General features: G+C 45.5%; 1 protein-coding gene across 2 annotated transcripts; it reads left to right on the plus strand.

The window, feature by feature from the left end:
• The first annotated feature begins 6,387 nt into the window (after window positions 1-6,387).
• CLDN34 (claudin 34) lies at window positions 6,388-18,076 on the plus strand. 2 transcript variants are annotated; one of them, XM_055267573.2, is made up of 2 exons: window positions 6,388-7,867; window positions 13,741-18,076. In XM_055267573.2, exon 2 carries the CDS (start codon window positions 13,762-13,764, stop codon window positions 14,404-14,406), a length of 645 nt encoding a protein of 214 aa, XP_055123548.1. In that variant the 5' UTR covers window positions 6,388-7,867; window positions 13,741-13,761; the 3' UTR covers window positions 14,407-18,076. The 2 variants fall into 2 exon arrangements, with proteins under 2 accessions (XP_055123548.1, XP_055123547.1); XM_055267572.2 differs by having other exon boundaries at window positions 6,388-7,811.
• The last annotated feature ends 293 nt before the right edge of the window (window positions 18,077-18,369 follow it).

Genomic DNA, 18,369 nt, shown 5'->3' on the forward strand with positions numbered 1-18,369 from the left:
TAAATCATTTCTCTCAAGTTCAATGTTCCACAGATCTCTAGGGCAGGAGCATAATGCCTCCAACTTCTTTGCTAGCACAAAGCAAAAGTGACCTTTGCTTCAGTTCTCAATAAGTTCTTCATCTCCATCTGAGACAACCTCAGCCTGGACTTCATAGTCTGTATCACTATTGGCATTTTGCTCACAACAATTCAACAGGTCTCTAGGAAGTTCCAACCTTTCCCTCATTTTCCTGTCTTCTAAGCCCTCCAAACTGTTCCAACCTCTGCCTGTTATTCAGTTCCAAAGCTGCTTCCACATTTTCAGGTACCTTTATATCAATACCCCATTCCTGGGGTATTGATATAATTCTGTATTAATTCATTCTCGCATTCCTATAAAGAACTACTGGAGACTGGGTAATTTATAAAGAATAGAGGTCTAATTGGCTCACAGTTCCACTGGCTGTACAGGAAGCATGGCTGGGGAGGCCTCGGGAAACTTACAATCATGGCAGAAGGCAAAGGGGAAGCAGGCATGTCTTACATGGCCAGAGAAGGAGGAAGAAAAGAGAAGGGGTAGGTGCTACACACTTTTAAACAACCGTATCTCATGAGAATTCACTATTATGAGAACAGCAAGGGAGAAATCCACCCCCATGATCCAGTCACCTCCTACCAGGCCCCTCTTCCAACATTGGAGATAACAATTCAACATGAGATTTGGGTGGGGACACAAATCCAAACCATATCATACAGTGTGCATGAAGGACTTCAAAGGGATGTTAAAACATTTATTTTTTATACATGTGCATCAGGCAAACAGGAATTTTTTTACAAATCCCTGTACATACTCTTGCCCCTTAAAACACTGTTTGACGTGTGGTGTCATCCAAGTTTCATGTCAGGGTTCAAAGTTAATATAATCGCTGCTTGCTTTGCTGAGTTGCTTTGACATATCTGGATATCATCTTTCTGTGTGTAGAGCGTATACCCAGGTGCCTCTGCATACATTTGTTTTTTCATCAAATATTTGTTGAGGGTGTCCTCAAACCCCTGTGCTCTTTGAGTGTTGGATCTTTGCTCTGAAGGCAGGAAAGGGAGTGCTGAGACAGCAAAGGTGACTGGAATGCCAGGAGCCTCATCTGGCTCAGAAGAAGCCCCCAAGGGCAACAGCATCCTTGATGTGGTGAGCTGAAAGCCAGCTCTCCCTAAAGATCTGTGGCGCCCTGGATGGATGAGTTCCCTTGGCGTCTTGCTATGCTATTTTTGTGATCCATTTCAGTCAAAGATGTGTGAAAAGCATTTTATAAGTTGTAACGTGCCCTACTGTCACTAAACCTCATACCATCAATTTTATAAAGCTCTTTTAGTGAGACCAGCCTTGCAGCAATTGCTCTATATTTAGGAAAGCAAAGATGGATATTACAAACCACAAAACTGCCCTGTTCAAGAGTTTTTTACCTACATGATAATTTTGCCTTCTCCCTGTGTTCTTTCTTTTCGTAGGATTTTACCTACATATCTGTGTGTGTGTGCGTGTGTGTGTGTGTGCGTGTGTATTTTTTTTTTTTTTTTTTTTTGGAGACAGGACCTCACTCTGTTGCCCAGGCTGGAGTGCAGTGGCACAGTCACAGGTCACTGCAGCCTCGATCTCTCTGGGTTCAGGCAGTCCTCCCATCTCTGCCTCCCAAGTAGCTGTGACTACAGGCATGTGCCCCCTCACCTGGCTAATTTTTCTATTTTTTAGTAGAGAAGGAGTTTCAATATGTTGTCCAGACTGGTTTCGAACTCCTGAGTTCAAACGACCCTCCCAAAGTACTGGGATTACAGGTGTGAGCCACCCTGCCCAGCCTACATATTAATTTTGCTTTTGAAAAGGAAAGTTAAGTGAATGAGAGCTGGGTGTCGAAAGGATCCAGAGCTTAAGATGTGCACATCGAGATCCCCAGCCTGGTGGTAGAGACTGCATCGTAAGCCTGGAGTGTTTCTCCACTGACTTGACACAAGTACATCCAGCTGTTCTGTCTGAATGGCGAGTTGATTTAGAGCAAACACGTCCTGTGAAGGGATTTTTAGACACTTGGTCTATTACAGCTCATTATGTAGGCATTTAAAAAGAGCTCAAGAATATGTAGGAAAAAATGTTTCTAAAAATTCTTTGTTTTCTTTGGCATTTCCTAAGTTCTAAACTTTAAACTTTTTCTTCAGAGAGGAATTTATTTTTATACCAGTGACACTTGATTACTCAACTGGATACACTTAAACAGCTAAACATTCTACCAGAAGACTGACATCCTTGTTCATATCCAATCATATATAAATACTGGCCCATGAACAAAACCGGGGAGATGTGTGACCCTTTTTTTGTTTGTTTTTTATTTTTTAATCATTATTGTTATTGTTATCATTATTATTATTATTTTTGAGGTAGAGCCTTGCTCTGTCACCCAGACTGGAGTGCAATGGCGCGATCTTGGCTCACTGCAACCTCTGCCTCCCAGGTTCAAGTGATTCTCCTGCCTCAGCCTCCTGAGTAGCTGAGACTACAGGCACGCGCCACCACGCCCAGCTAATTTTTGTATTTTTAGTAGAGACGGGGTTTCACTATGTTAGCCAGGATGGTCTCCATCTCCTGACCTTGTGATCTGCCCACCTCGGCCTCCCAAAGTGCTGGGATTACAGGTGTGAGCCACCGCGCCCGGCCCTATTTATTTATTTTTTGTGGCCTATTCTAATCAAAGGAAGAAGAAAAAAAAGAATACAGCATGCAGGGAGAGTTTCAAATGCGAAAAACCCTGAGCGTGAACATTTTGTTTACATTTTTCTGCTTGTGCAGAATTTTCGGTCTTAAACTAAGCTATCCCCTGTAGAACAGATATTTGGAATTAGAGTACTTTTTAAACTATTACTGGCATGAGACTTCTTCAATTGATTCAAAGGACTCAAACTACTAGCAAATATTACATGTTGTCTTAATCCGTTCAGGCCTCTATAACAAAGTACCATAGACTGAGTGAATCATAAACAACACAGAAATTGATTTCTCACAGTTCTGGAGGCTGGAAATCCAAGATCAGGGTGCCCCTGTGGTCAGGTTCTGGTGAGAACCAGGTTGCTGGCCTGGTTGTATCCTCACATGGTGGAAAGAGAGCAAAGTAGCTCTCAGGCCTCTTCTTATAAGGGCACTAATCCCATTCATGGGGAGTTCTGCCCCCATGACCTGATTACCTCCCAAAGATCCCACCTCCTAATGCCAGCACACTGGGGTTAGGATTTCAACATCTAGTTAGGGAATAAGGGGGGCAAACATTCAGTCCATAACAGTTGTCAACTTTTTAGCATATATAAGAAAAGCATGTTTCTTCAATTTTTTTTTTTTTTTTTTTTTTTTTTTTTTGAGAAGGAGTTTTGCTCTTGTTGCCCAGGCTAGAGTACAATGGCGCAATCTTGGCTCACTCCAACCTCCGCCTCTCAGGTTCAAGCGATTCTCCTGCCTCAGCCTCCCAATTAGCTGGGATTACAGGCATGTGCCACCAGGCCCGGCTAATTTTGTGTTTTTAGTAGAGATGGGGCGTCACCATGTTGGTCAGGCTGGTCTCGAACTCCTGACCTCAGGTGATCTGCCCACCTCGGCCTCCCAAAGTGCTGGGGTTACAGGCGTGAGCCACCGCACCTGGCTTCTTCAGTGTTTTTCTAAGTTTGATTGAAAAAGAAACCAAAATGGTATTTATAAATTAGAAGGGAGAGATGTAGATCTTAATGTATATGACAGCTATAACCTAAAGGTTGCAAGGAAAAGGACACACCTAGTGGTAAGGTTGCTACATTCCTCTGGAAGTAATGAAATATTCTGAATAGGCTATGGGCCGGGCACAGCTGCTCACGCCTGTGATCCCAGCACTTTGGGAGGCCGAGGCAGGAGGATCGCTTCAGCCCAGGAGTTCGAGACCATCCTGGCAGCATGGCGAAACCCCATCTCTACTAAAAATACAAAAAAATCAGCCAGGCGTGGTGACCTGCACCTGTAGTCCCAGCTACTGGGGAGGCTGAGGTGGGAGGATCACTTGAGCACAGGAGGCAGAGGTTGCAGTGAGCTGAGATTGTGCCACTGCACTCCAGCCTGAGCAGCAGAACCACACCCTGTCATAAATAAGTAAATAAATAAGTAGTTTTTTCAAAATAGGCTATGAAATGCCTGTGTATTGTCATCCCTAGAACAACCACTGAAAAACTGTACAAAGAGATTCAGACAACTCAACAGATAACTTTTGACCTTGCTCAGATAGCCCAAAAGAGGGCAGTAGCAGGGAAGCCGCAACAACAACAGCAACAACAACCAGAAGAAACAAAACAAATATTAAAATAGCAGACCTGCCTGGGCGTGGGGACACACGCCTGGAATCCCAGCACTTTGGGAGGCCGAGGTGACAGGATTGCTTCAGCCCAGGAGTTCAAGACCAGCCTGGAAGACCTAGGGAGACCCCATCTCTACAAAAAAAAAAAAAAAAAAAAAATCAGCTGGGTGTAGTGAAATGTACCAGTGTTCCCAGCTACTAGGGAGACTGAGGCAGGAGGATCACTTGAGCCCAGGAATTAGAGGCTGCAATGAGCTATGATCACACTACTGCACTCCAACCTGGGTGACAGAGTAGACCCTGTCTCAAAGAAGAAAAATAAATTCTCCAAATACTGTTAAAAAAAAAAAAAAAGAAAAAAAAGGAGGAAGTGGCTATTTCTGCTCTCCACATGCAAATCTGTTATGTGACAACACTTGGAGTTCATCAAACACTTGGAGCCCCGTGGGAGCAAGACTGTACAGCTACCTCCCTCCAAGCTCAGATTGGCCCTCCTGCCTTCTGCCACAGGAGGGGACTGGTGCTCTGGTGATTATGGGGGGCGGCGGTGAAGGGGGTAATTGGGGGCATCGCATATAGATTCTCAGGCACTATTCCTACTGACAGTCCCCCTGTACTTCCCCCACTGACACCCCCCTCCCTGCAGAGGCACATGGTGTCACAAAGAGTCTTGCTCCCGGCAGGTCTGCATCTCAGCCTTCTGGTCTACCCAGCCAGTTGGCATTTGTCTATCATCTTTCCTGCTACCAGGATCTTTTTGGTAAATCATCTGCTGTGTTCTCTGAGGGTTAATGCCTCTTTTAAGCTGTTTCTGTCATTTTAGTGGTTTTTGAGGAGAGGGTGCAGGTAAATGCATGTGTGCATTGCTTTTTTTTTTTTTTTTTAAAGATAACCAATAGTGCAGAAAAGCACATAAACTTGTCATATTGTAGGACACTGAAGAACAAAAGAGATCACATAGAATTCCCCAGCCAGTCAGGAGTCCGAGACCAGCCTGGCCAACATGGTGAAACCCCGTCTCTACTAAACATACAAAAAATTAGCTGGGCCTGGTGGCGGGCGCCTATAATCCCAGCTACTCGGGAGGCTGAGGCAGGAGAATCGCTTGAACCCGGGAGGTGGAGGTTGCAGTGAGCCGAGATTGCACCACTGCACTCCAGCCTGGGCGACAAGAGCAAGACTCTGTCTCAAAAAAAAAAATTCTCCAGCCAGACATAGGCAGTGTGTTAGTGTCCTATTGGTGCTGTAACAAATCGCCACAAACTTAGTGGTTTAAAATGCCACATTTACGCATTACAGTTGTGAAGGTCAGAAGTCTGTAATCTATCACGCCAAGCTAAAGTCAAGGTGTGAGCAGGGCTGTGTTCCTTTCTGGAAGCTCCAGGGAGAATTGGTTTCTTGCCTGTCTAGTTTCTGGAGGCCGCCCCATTCCTTGTCTCACGGCCGCTTCCTGCATCCGCAAAGCCAGCAGTCTAGCGTCTTCCAGTCTCTCCCTGACTCTTCTTCTATCATCTCATTTCCCTCCCTGACCCTCTTGCCTCCCTCACACAAGAACCCTTGTGATGACACTAGCCCACCTGGATAAGCCGGGATCATCTCTCCACAGCAGGATCCTCGATTCCATCACAGCTGCAAAGCCTGTTTTGCCATGGAAGGCAACATAGCCACATACCCCCTTCCTTCCTTCCCGCCCTCCCTCCTTCCCACCTTCCTTCCTTCCGTCCTTCCTTCCTTCCTTCCCCCATTCCTCCCCTCCCTCTCTCCTTCCCTCCGTCCTCCTCTCCCTCTTTCCCTTCCTCCCTGTCTCCTTTTTCCTTTTGCTTTTTTTAAGGAAACAGGATTATATAATAATATTTTTGAAATCTGCTTTTTACTTAGCAGTATTGGGAACGTTTTCCTTAATTATTCTTCAACATAGTATTGAATTTTGGTGTGATATCCCATTATAAGGATATAAAATGGTTTCCTGAATGGTTCTCTAAGTGTTGTTTTAGGATTTTGCCTTTTCGTCCCAGTTGTAACCTCAGTTACAGAGTTCATTGGGTGTGCTTTGCACTTAGATCTTTGCACACATCTCTGCTCATTTGCTCAGAACAAATTCCTTCTTATGGAAACCCTGTAAGCAAAGGAGTCCAGTGGGATTTTGACTTCTGTGTAACGTTTAGTCCTACATACTGGGTAGCCGGCATCGTTTGCCTTTTGGCAGCCTCATTTCTTACACAGGTTCCATTTGAAGCTGTCCCCAGTCTTAGCAGGTCAGTTTCACACACCAGGAATCACTCCACATCTTCCACTTGTCTTACCTACCTAAACTGTTCCAACAAGCCTGTAATTCAAGACTTAGCTAGAAAAAGGTTATTTCCCATGAACTAACAGTATCTTTCCCAGCTGGCACGGTGGCTCACGCCTGTAATCCCAACATTTTGGGAGGGTGAGACAGGCAGATCACCCGAGTCCAGGAGTTGAAGACCAGCCTGGACAACAAAGCGAGACTCCATCTCTGCAAAAAATACAAAAATTAACCAGGCGTGGTAGTGCGTGCCTGTGGTCCCAGCTACTTGAGAGGCTGAGGAGGGAGGATCTCTTGAGCCCAGGAGGTTGACTGAGGCTGCAGTGAGTTGTAGTTTTGCCACTATACTCCAGCCTGGGTGAGAGTGAGACCTTGTCTCAAAAAAATAAAATTAAAATTAATGGTGTCTTTCCTAATACATGGGTTGTCAGTGGCCTTCACAACTCAATCTCATCCAGGTGGGTGCCACTTCTGCTAACACCTGTACTTATATATTACCACTGCTTAAAAAAAAATGTCGGCCAGGCACAGTGGCTCACGCCTATAATTCCAGCACTTTGGGAGGCCGAGGTGGGCGGATCACGAGGTCAGGAGTTCGAGACCAGCCTGGCCAACGTAGTGAAACCCCATCTCTACTAAAAATACAAAAAAAATTAGCTGGGCGTGGTGGCAGTTGCCTGTAATTCCAGCTACTCAGGAGGCTGAGGCAGGAGAATCGCTTGGACCCAGGAGGCGGAGGTTGCGGTGAGCCGAGATCACGCCATTGCACTCCTGGCTGGGCGACAAGAGTGAAACTCAATCTTAAAAAAAAAAAAAAAAGCATTACCTGCAGGTGATATGAGTTAGACACCAGTTCTAGGGCTGGTGGGGAAAGAGAAATGAGGAGCCCATACAGATGTTGGAGTGGACCCTCCAAAGGCTGACAGAGCAAAAGAGGGTACATGATGAAGCAAATGAAGCAACTAAAGGGTGGTGGCTGCAGTGACCTCAGGACCTAGGACTGACACCTGGATGAGCAGGGTGACTGGCGGAACGTGGGAACAGAACATTGAGGGAGGGCCTCGACTGGAAACCATGGCTACCGTGTTGATGAGAACTCCCAGCTGCCTGGACCAAGAAGCTGGTGCTGAAGAACTCGGCAGGGCGTCCGAGAGGAGCTGTGTCCATGTCGGCCCTGCTGGCCAGGTGAGCTGACTGCCCTCCCCTCAAGCCACCGGTACACGCGAAGACCACATCGCTAGGTAGCGGTGGTTCGTTCCTTCTTTATTGTGTATTTTTTTTTTTTATTGTGGTAAAGTATGTGTAACATAAAATTGACCATTGTAGCCATTTAAGTGTACAGTTCAATGGCAGTAAGTACATGTAATTATGGGTAACTGGCACCACTGTCTACCTCCAGGACTTTTTATCTTCCCCAAATGAAACTCTGTCCCTGTGAAACATGAACTCCGCATTAGTTCCCGCCAGCCCCTGGCAACCACCACCTACTTTCTGTCTATGAATTTGACTCTCTATTACAGGTACCTCCCGTATGGGGATCCGGGCAGTATTTGTCCTTTTGTGACTGGCTTCTTTCACTCAGTGTAATGTCTTCGAGGTTCGTCTGTGTGGTAGCCTGTGTCAGAACTTCCTTTTTGGGACTGGGGATAGAAATCCTATTTCTGGTTTCGGTATAGACCACATTTAGCTTCCATTGTCTGTGGGTGGGCACTTGGGTTGTTTCCACCTTTGGTTACTGTGAATAATGTTGCTATGAACATGGGTGTAGAAATATGTCTTTGAGTCCTTGCTGTCACATCTTTTTGTGTATATACCCAGAAGTGGAATTGCTGGATCACATAGCAATTCTTTTTTTTTTTTTTTTTTTTTCTAAGAGGTAATCTCCCTCTGTCACCCAGGCTGGAGTGCAGTGGTGTAATCTCGGCTCACTGCAACCTCCGCCTCTCGGGTTCAAGCAATTCTTGTGCCTCAGCCTCCCGAGTAGCTGGGACTACAGGCACCCACCACCACACCCAGCTAATTTTTTTTTTTTTTTCTAGTAGAGACAGGATTTCACCATGTTGGCCAGGCTGGTCTCGAACTCCTCACCTCAGGTGATCTGATCCACCCGCCTCAACCTCCCAAAGTGCTGGCATTACAGGCGTGAGCCACACTCATGGCCCCCTGGATCACATGACAATTCTTTGTTTAGTTTAGTTTTGCTGTTGTTGTTTTGAGACGGAGTCTTGCTCTGTCGCCAGGCTGGAGTGCAGTGGCACAATCTCGGCTCACTGCAACCTCCGCCTCCTGGGTTCAAGTGATTCTCCTGCCTCAGCCTCCTGAGTAGCTGGGACTACGGGTGCACACCACCATGCCCAGCTAATTTTTGTATTTTTAGTAGGGACAGGGTTTCACCATGTTGACCAGGCTGGTCTCGAACTCCTGACCTCAGGTGATCCACCCACCTCGGCATCCCAAAGTGCTGGGATTGCAGGCATGAGCCACGCACCAGGCGCTTTTTTTCTTTTTTGTGAGACAGGGTCTCGCTCTGTTGCCCAGGCTGGAGTGCAGTGAGATCATGGCTCACTGCAACCTTGAACTCCCAGTCTCAAGTGATCCTCCCACCTCAGCCTCCTCCCAGGTAGCTGGGACTATAGGTGTGCACCACCAAGCCTGGCTAATTTTTGTAGAGATGGGGTTTCACTATGTTGCCCAGACTGGACTTAAACTCCTGGGCTCAAGCAATCCTCCGACCTCAGCCTCCCAAAGTGCTGGGATTAAAGGTGTGAGCCACTGTGCCTGGACGATTTTCCTATCTTTTTAAGGCTAAATAATATTCCATGGTATGGATAGATCACATGTTGCTTATCCATTCATCTGTCAATGGACACTTGAGTGGCTTCTGCCTTTTGGCTCCTGTGAATGAGCTGCTGTGAACATGGGTGTGCCGATAACTGGTCAAGACCCTGCTTTCACTTCTTTTGGGTATCTACCCAGAAGGTGAATTGCTTTATCAGGTGGTATCTTTTTTTTTTTTTTTTTACTTTTTAAAGGAATTGCCATACTGTTTTCCACAGCATCTGCACCATTTTACATTCCCACCAACAATGTACTAAGGATCCCATTTCTCCACATCCTTGCCAACACTTGTTATTTTGTTTCTTTAAAATAGTAGCCAGCTGGGTGTGGTGGCTCACGCCTGTAATCCCAGCACTTTGGGAGGCCGAGGAGGGTGGATCACCTGAGGTCAGGAGTTCAAGACCAGCCTGGCCAACATGGCGAAACCCTGTCTCTACTAAAAATACAAAAAAAAAATAGCTAGGCGTAGTGGCTCATGCCTGTAATCCCAGCTACTCGGGAGGCTAACGCAGGAGACTCACTGGAACCCGGGAGGGCTTGCAGTGAGCGGAGATCACACACCACTGCACTCCAGCCTTGGGCGACAGAGCAAGACTCTTGTCTCAAAAAAAATTTTTACATTTATAGTGAGTATATGTTCTTACACTAAAGAAGGTAAATAGAGTAGGAATCAGGAGGCCTTCACAGGACTGGGGCTAATCAAAAGTCAACACTGCTGGATTAGCATCCAAGATGGAGTCACGTATGTCTCCACACAGGGCTGTTCCTGTGTCTGCATCTTCTCTGAAGAGCCGTCTTGAAATATGCCAAAAAAGGATATCTCTTTTGTGTATGAACCTGTTTGATACCTAGCGAAGCCTACGGACCTTATTCCAGAAAAGATGCAAAAACAAGATGCCCAGGATTATACTTATTTTGAAATGCAGTTATTGAGCCAGGCACAGTGGTTCATGCCTGTAATCCTAGCACTTTGGGAGGCCGAGGTGGGAGGATCACTTGAATCCAGGGGTTCGAGAGCCGCCTGGCCAACATAACAAGATCCCCATCTCTACAAAAAAATACAAAAAGAAATTAGCTGAGTGTAGTGGGACACACCTGTGGTCCCAGCTACTTGGAAGGCTGAGGCAGGAGGATGGTTTTCGCCCAGCAGGTTGAGGCTGATTGAGCTATGATTGTTTCACCGCACTCCAATCTGGGAGACAGAGACCCTCTCTCTAATAATAATCATCATCATTTGTTCAAGAATATTTTGCTAAAAAGAATGATTGCTATAAATGTGGCATCTGCCAGGAATGTTCTGGCCATTAGGAGGGATTTCTGACATCAGCCTGGAATAACCTCTGACCCATCCCTCCCCAGCATGCCTCCCCGATAAAGTTCAGACCCTCAATGTTCTCCAGCAACTCTTTCTTTCCTTCCTCCCTCCCTCCCTCCCTTCCATTTCTCTCTCCCTCCCTCCTCCCTCCCCTCTTCCTTCCTTCCTTCCTTCCTTCCTTCCACTCACAATGTCTATTTCATCCCATCTTTATTCATCACTTAAAAATGAGTGTCTCTTTCCAGAGTGGATCTTCCTTCCAGCACCCAGGAGAGCCTTTCAAAGTTTTCTGCATATACATGTGGGTGGCTTTTAAAAACAAAACTGGGGGCATACAAATATACACACACACAAACACAAACACACATAAGGAGACACACACACAAACACACACAAGGACACACACAAATACACAACACACACAAACACAAGGAGACACACAAACACATATATATATATATATAAAACAACATGTATATTTATACATTCTTTTGCATCCTTTTCCCACTTAGCAAACAGTGACAATTTCCTGTCACTAAAATGCTTTCGAAGACTTCATTATAAATGGTTGAATAGTATGCTATATCTCCTGGAATTATGAAATGTACTTAAGCATCCGTATTGCTTCACATATTACTTGTCTCCAGATTTCTCTTATTCCTAGTGTCGACAACACCCCTGGTGAGCATCAGTGCCCAGACACTTTGATCCCACTTCTCTGATTTGTCCACTAGAATTGGTCCCAAGAAGTGGGAGATTGGGTCAAGAGACAGCCATGTTTTTATTACTCTTGATAATAATTTTTTTTTGAGATGGAGTCTGGCTCTATTGCCCAGGCTAGAGTGCAGTGGCGCTATCTCTGCTCACTACAGCCTACGACTCCCGAGTTCAGGCGATTCTCCTGCCTCAGCCTCCCGAGTAGCTGGGACTATAGGCGTGCGCCACCATGCCCGGCTAATTTTTGTATTTTTAGCAGAGATGGGGTTTCACCATGTTGGCCAAGCCGGGCTCAAACTCCTGACCTCAAGAGATCTGCCCTATTCGGCCTCCTAAAGTGCTGGGATTACAGGCATGAGCCACCATGCCTGGCCTTACTCTTGATGATAATTAACACACTTTTATGTTTGTGTCTCTGTATGCTCACCATTTTTTCCAATTAAAAAAGTAATAGACTTTAAGACAGGAAAAGAAAAATCACCAGTAATCCTAATATTTAGATGCATCTTGTTTTGTCTTCCCAGCATATTTTATGATAGGCAAAAATAAGATTATACTACTATATATACTAACGAGTTTGTTATCTGCATTTTAGATTCAACCCACCACGGACATTTTCCCATGTTACTAAATCTTTTTCTACTTTACTATCTGCAAAGTATTATAATAAATGAATGGCTTCATTTTAACATATACTAGGTAGTAAAGTGTATTTATGTACTCAATGAATCTTCCATTGCTTGACAACTTTTTTATTGGAGACATGGTCTTGCTGTGTTGCCCAGGCTGGTCTCAAACTCCTGGGCTCAAGCAAGTTTCCCGAGACAACTGTTTTGTGAAATATTTTTTATTGTTTTCTTATTGTAAATAATCATGCTTATTGCAGAAATATTTGAAAATACTGAACAGCCAGGCACCTAAAAAAATTACAATCTGAGTGTCATAAATGGACACAACATTGCGTGAAAGAAACCAGTCACACAAAAGCATTGACCGTATGATCCGCATTTTGAAAAACAGGGAAAATAGAAGTAAGACTTGTGGGGATGCATGCTGAGACGATAAAACTATGAAGGCAAGCAAGGAAGTGGGAATATTGTGTATCTGAAATGAAATGGTGGCTCCATGGGTGTTCACCCCATCATCATTCATTGAGCTGCACACTTGTGTGCTTTTCTATATGTGTGTGACCCTTCACAATCCAAATAGCTTAGAAAAAACCCAGAATCTCTCAAACCCAGTTAAAAATGTCTCCTAATAGCTTAGGATATAGATTTTCATTTCGATTTGTATCTATAATTATATCGTACATATTATTTTGAAACATGTAATTTGTATTTGAAATATTACGGACACCTCCCTTTCGGTCACACAGAATGTCAACTGGAATGGCTGTCATGAAAAACACTAAAAATACCAAATGTTGGAGAAAATATGAAGAAACCAGAACCTCCATCATTGCTGGTGGGAATATAAAATGGTGCAGCCACGTGGGAAAACAGTTTAGTAATTTATAAAAAGTTAAATGCGCACTTACCATATGAACCACCAATTTCACTCCTAGGCATCTACACCAGATAAACAAGGACATATGCACATACAAACTTTTATATTCAAGTGTTCATGACAGCATTCTTTATAATGGCCAAAACATGGCACCAACCCAAGTATCCAAAAGCTGATGAATGAACAAACCGCGGTCTATCCACACAATGGAACACCATTCAGCAATGAAAAGGGACAACCTTCTCATACCTGCTGCAACATGGATGACCCTTGGAAACGTGCCATGTGAAAAGAGCCACACAAAACTATTACACCTCGTATGAGTCCATTTGTATTGTCAATGTTGGCGTATAGCTCCATCGCGTGGACATAGCATAAATTCTTTCACCAAGCCCTATTGTTGGACTTGATGTTGTTCCCCAGTTTCCAATATTATAAGCAATGCTGTGATGACCATCTTTGTGGCTACATACTTGTGGCCGACCTTAGTTATGTCTTTGCACCAATGCCTGGAAGTGGAACTGCCAGGCTGAAGGTGTGTGCATTTTAAGGCTTTCGGGAAATATTGCAGAGTGGCCCTGTGCAAAGTTTGCTCGGACTGCACTCCCACCAGCAGAGCTAGAAGGTCTAGTGTCTCCTTTCTCCAATACAACACCTCCCTCTTGGCGCTACTCACCCATGGGAGGCTGTCCCAGGTCCCAGGGTCCCCCCCTCACCATGCTCTGTATTTGTTTGTAGTTTCCTGGGTGCACTGCCACCATGCTCTGGTTCTGCAACAGTGCCAACTGCCAATTTTCAGTCTTCGCCCTTGCCACCATAGGATGGATCCTCTCCTCTACGTCCATGGGTCTCGTGGAGTGGCGAATATGGTACATGAAAGACACCCTGCTCTACCCCCCTGGAATCGCCTGCGTGGGAATATTTAGAGTCTGCGTTTACCGGCATCGCACCAACAGCACCACAACCAAATTTTGTTACCGATACAGCTACCGGGACACCTTTCTCCCTTTCGAAATTTCCATGGCTCAACGCTTTCTACTGACTGCCAGCATTTTCGGATTCTTTGGGAGAGCCTTTAACATGTTTGCGCTTAGAAACATGTCCATGAGAATATTTGAGGAGGACACCTACAATTCATTCGTTGTTTCAGGAATTCTCAACATTGCTGCTGGTGTCTTTAACTTAATTGCTGTGCTCCAGAACAACGATGCCATCATAAACTCACAGGGGATCATCTTCCCGCCATCTCTCCAAATGCCCTTCAAGCCAGATGTGCAGGAAGTTGGCACTGCCATTCAAGTGGCAGGGATAGGTGTCTTGCCGATGCTGTTAACTGGGATGTTTTCTCTATTTTACAAATGTCCCCTGTACGGCCAACTGCATCCTGGTATTTCAGAAATGTGAATTTCCTGCTTGCATTGGCTTTGCAAATCTAAGATTTCTGGGAGTTTGTGGAAAATGTTATTAGCATGCTCTACCAAATATTGCCAACGACTCAAGACCATGGCATGGGTAGTTTGGGACAGAAGGTGGCCAACTGCCTCCTTCTGTTGTCTTGTGTATCTGAATGTGGTTCACTGATTTGTTGGTTGAATTGAGAACTTTTATTTAAAAGTCTTCCCACCTGCCAGTTGGTCTTATTGCATCTGAATTTTAATTATTGTTGGCTAAAGCAAATAATCAACCCTGTAAACTAAGAGTAGGGAAATAAGAGTTTCTGAGTACATTAACTTCTCACATTTCCCTCTTAAACTTTTGCTACAAACAATCATAGGCCAGGCATGGTGACTTACGCCTGTAATCCCAGCACTTTGGGAGGCCGAAGTGGGAGGATCACTTGAGGCCAGGAGTCCAAGACCAGCCTTGGCAGCATAGCAAGACCTGGTCTCTACAAGAAAAAAAAAAATAGCTGGGTGTGGTGGTGTGTGGCTGTGATTCTAGTTACTTGGGAGGCTGAAGTGGGAGGATCACTTGAGCCCAGGAGTTGGAAGCTCCAGTCAGACATGATGGCACCACTGCACTCCAGCCTGGGCCATACAGCAAGACCCTGTCTCTTTAAAAAAAACTCCAATAAACAAAAAACCAAGAATGGACCTTATTTTCTGTGTCATGGTAATAACATCTCCCTACCATATAAAGTTTTCTAAAATGTGCAAAAGTAGAGAGGATAGCATAAGGAATCTCCACACCCACTGCCAGATTCCACAGTTACTGAGATTAGGGCACTTCCGCTTTCTCTTTCCATCCTTTTACCTTTCTAATCTGTGTTTCTTTTTCCTACGTTTTTTTTTTTTTTTTTTTTTGACACAGAGTCTTGCTCTGTCGCCTGGACTTGAGTGCGGTGGCGTGATCTCAGCTCACTGCAACCTCTGCCTCCCAGGTTCAAGCGATTCTCCTGCCTCAGCCTCCCGAACAGCTGGGATTACAGGCACCTGCCACCACGCCTGGCTAATTTTTGTATTTTTAGTAGAGACGGGGTTTCACCATGTTGGCCAGGCTGGTCTCAAACTCCTGGCCTCAAGTGATCCGCCTGCCTTGGCCTCCCAAAGTGCTGAGATTACAGGCGTGAGCCACTGCGCCCGGCCTCTTTTTCCTAAGTATTTTAAAGCAAACCCCAGACACATGTCCCTTCATCCCCTATAGTCTTAAAAAGTGGACATTTCTCACATAACCATATATGTAAAAAACTGAGCAGTTATTCCTCGTTATAAAATAGTCAGAATGTTTAGATGCCTTAAAAATAATTCTGTAGTTTTATTTGTCCCACACAAAGTGCTCACTCTGCCTCTGAAGTGTTCATCTAAAACACTCCCCCAGTGCACGTGCACACACACACACACACACACACAGAGCAACCCCTTTGCCTTTTTTTTTTTTTTTTTTTTTTTTTTTCCTGAGGCAGGGTCTCACTCTGTCTCCCAGGTTGGAGTGCAGTGGCATGATCAAGGATTGGTGCAGCCTTGACCTCCAGGCTCTGGTGAGCCTCCCACCTCAACTTCCAAAGTAGATGGGACTACAAGCGTGCACCACCATGCCCGCCTAATTTTTTGTGTTTTTGTAAAGATGAGGTCTTGCCATGTTGCCCAGGCAGGTCTTGAGCCCCTGGGCTTAAGTGATCCTCTTCCCTCAGCCTCCCAAGCACTGAGATTACATGTGAGAACCACTGTGCCTGACCTCATGTGCCTTTTTAATAAATGATTTTGATTTGCTGAAGAAAGTGGGTTAATTTAACTCGTTACCTCTAGAGGCTTGATTAGAGTCCTGGTCAGTTCTCAGAGGAAGAGTATTTCATAGGTGGTACCACGTACTTCCTGCTGACTGCACTATGCCGGGGGTACATGGTCATTATCCCTTTCAGTGATGCTAAGATTGATCAGTGGATCCATGAAGGGAATACCTGATCCCTTTTGTAAGTTGCTTCATCAAACTTCCACCCAACCCTGATGGTTTCATCTATTGATGGTCCTTGTTTGAATAAATTATTGCACTGAGGATTGCGAGTGGTGACCTTTCTTTTCTTCCATCCCTCCCCCTCCCTCTCTCCCTCATTCCCTTCCTTCCCTTCTTCCCTCTCTCCCTTCCTTCCTTCCCTCCTTTCCTCCTTTCCCCTTTTCATTCTCTCCCTCCCTCCTTCCCTCCTTCTCTTTTTCTCTTCCTCTTCCCCCCCGTTCTTCCATTCCATCCCTCCCTCCCTCCCCTCCTCTCCCTCCCCTCCTCTCCCTTCCTCCTTCCCCTCCTCTCCCTCCTGTTTTCCTCCTCTTTCTCCCTTCTTCCCTCCTTCTCTTCTCTCCTCCTTCCCTAATTCTTTCCTTCTGTTTCTCTTTCCCTCCTTCCCTCTCTCCCTCCTTCTCTCCTTCTCTCCCTCCCTCCTTCCTTCCTTCTCTTCTTTCCCTCCCCTCTTCCCTCCTCTTCCTCCCTCCTTCCCTCCTTTTCTCCTTCCCTCCCTCCCTCCCTCCTCTCCTCCTTCTCTCCCTCCCTACTTCCCTCCTTCCCTTCTTCCTACAGGAATCTCTGTCGCCCAGGCTAGAGTGCAGTGGTAGGATCATGGGTCACTGTAATCTCACACTCTTGAGCTCAAGCAACCCTCCCGCCTTAGCCTTCCAAGTAGCTGGGACGACAGATGTGTGCCATCATGCCCAGCTAATTTCTAATAAGTTTTTGTAGAGATGGGATCTCACCATGTTGCCCAGGCTGGTCTCCCACTCCTGTCCTCAAGCAATCCTCCTGTCTCGACCTCCCAAAACTGTAAGTGGTGACTTTCTAATGTGAACATTCTAGCCAGATATATCAGCTGGGATGCTTTTGTGCGAGGGTCTATGGTCCCAGCTACTTGGGAGGCTGAGGTGGGAGACTCTCTTGAGCCCAAGAGTTGGAGACCAGCCTGGGTGAGACCCCATCTCTAAAAAAAAAATAAAAAGTTTTCCCTCATCAACTATGGCTATTTGGTTACTCTAAAATTCAGTGCGTACACAAAAAAGGGGAGAGTAAATGCTTCATTCTTTGCTCCAATTGTTGATTTCTAGAGTGAAAAAGGAGAATCAGGGTTGACCAATGTATTGGTTGTTTTTGCTATTTCCATTTTTTTTTCTTTTTCTTTTTTTGAGACAGGGTCTCAATGTTGCCCAGGCTAGGGTGCAGTGGTGCGATCTCAGCTCACTGCAACCTCCACCTCCCAAGCTCAAGTGACCCTCCAACCTCAACCTGGAGAGTAGCTGGGACTACAGGTGCACGCCACCATGCCAAGCTAGATTTTGTATTTTGTAGAGACAGCATTTCACCATGTTGCCCAGGCCGGTCTCGAACTCCTGAGCTCAAGCCATCTGCCTGCCTCGGCCTGAACTCATGAAATTGTTTCTGTGTTTTTATTTTGGAAATTTTCAAGTGCATTACAAAGTAGAGAGGCTATGGCCTCAGCCTCAGTCATTATCAATATCCGACCAGCCGTGTTTCATCCCTGCCCTTACTCCCTGTCCTGTCTCCACCACGGATGAATTTAAATAAATCCCTGGCAATATGTTATTGTATCCACAAATACTTCTATATGTACCTCTCAAATATACAGACCTTCTTTTTTTTTTTTTGGAGTCTCACTCTGTCGCCAGGCTGGAGTGCAGTGGTGCGATCTTGGCTCACTGCAACCTCCGCCTCCCAGGTTTAGGCAATTCTTCTGTCTCAGCCTCCCGAGTAGCTGGGATTACAGGTGTGCACCACTACACACGGCTAATTTTTGTATTTTTAGTAGAGACAGGGTTTCACCACATTGGTTAGGCTGATCTCGAACTCCTGACCTCAGATGATCCACCTGCCTCAGCCTCCCAAAGTGCTGGGATTAGAGGTGTAAGCCACCATACTCAGCCCCCAAAATTA

Source organism: Symphalangus syndactylus, chromosome X, assembly GCF_028878055.3.
Source record: "Symphalangus syndactylus isolate Jambi chromosome X, NHGRI_mSymSyn1-v2.1_pri, whole genome shotgun sequence".
In the NCBI taxonomy this organism is placed as follows: Eukaryota; Metazoa; Chordata; class Mammalia; order Primates; family Hylobatidae; genus Symphalangus; species Symphalangus syndactylus.

Coding starts and splice junctions, on each gene's coding strand:
- CLDN34 (XM_055267572.2), top strand. CDS start 7,638: ATGAGCAGGGTGACTGGCGGAACGTGGGAACAGAACATTGAGGGAGGG. Junction 7,812..13,740: donor ATGTCGGCCCTGCTGGCCAG/GTGAGCTGACTG, acceptor ATTTGTTTGTAG/TTTCCTGGGTGCACTGCCAC.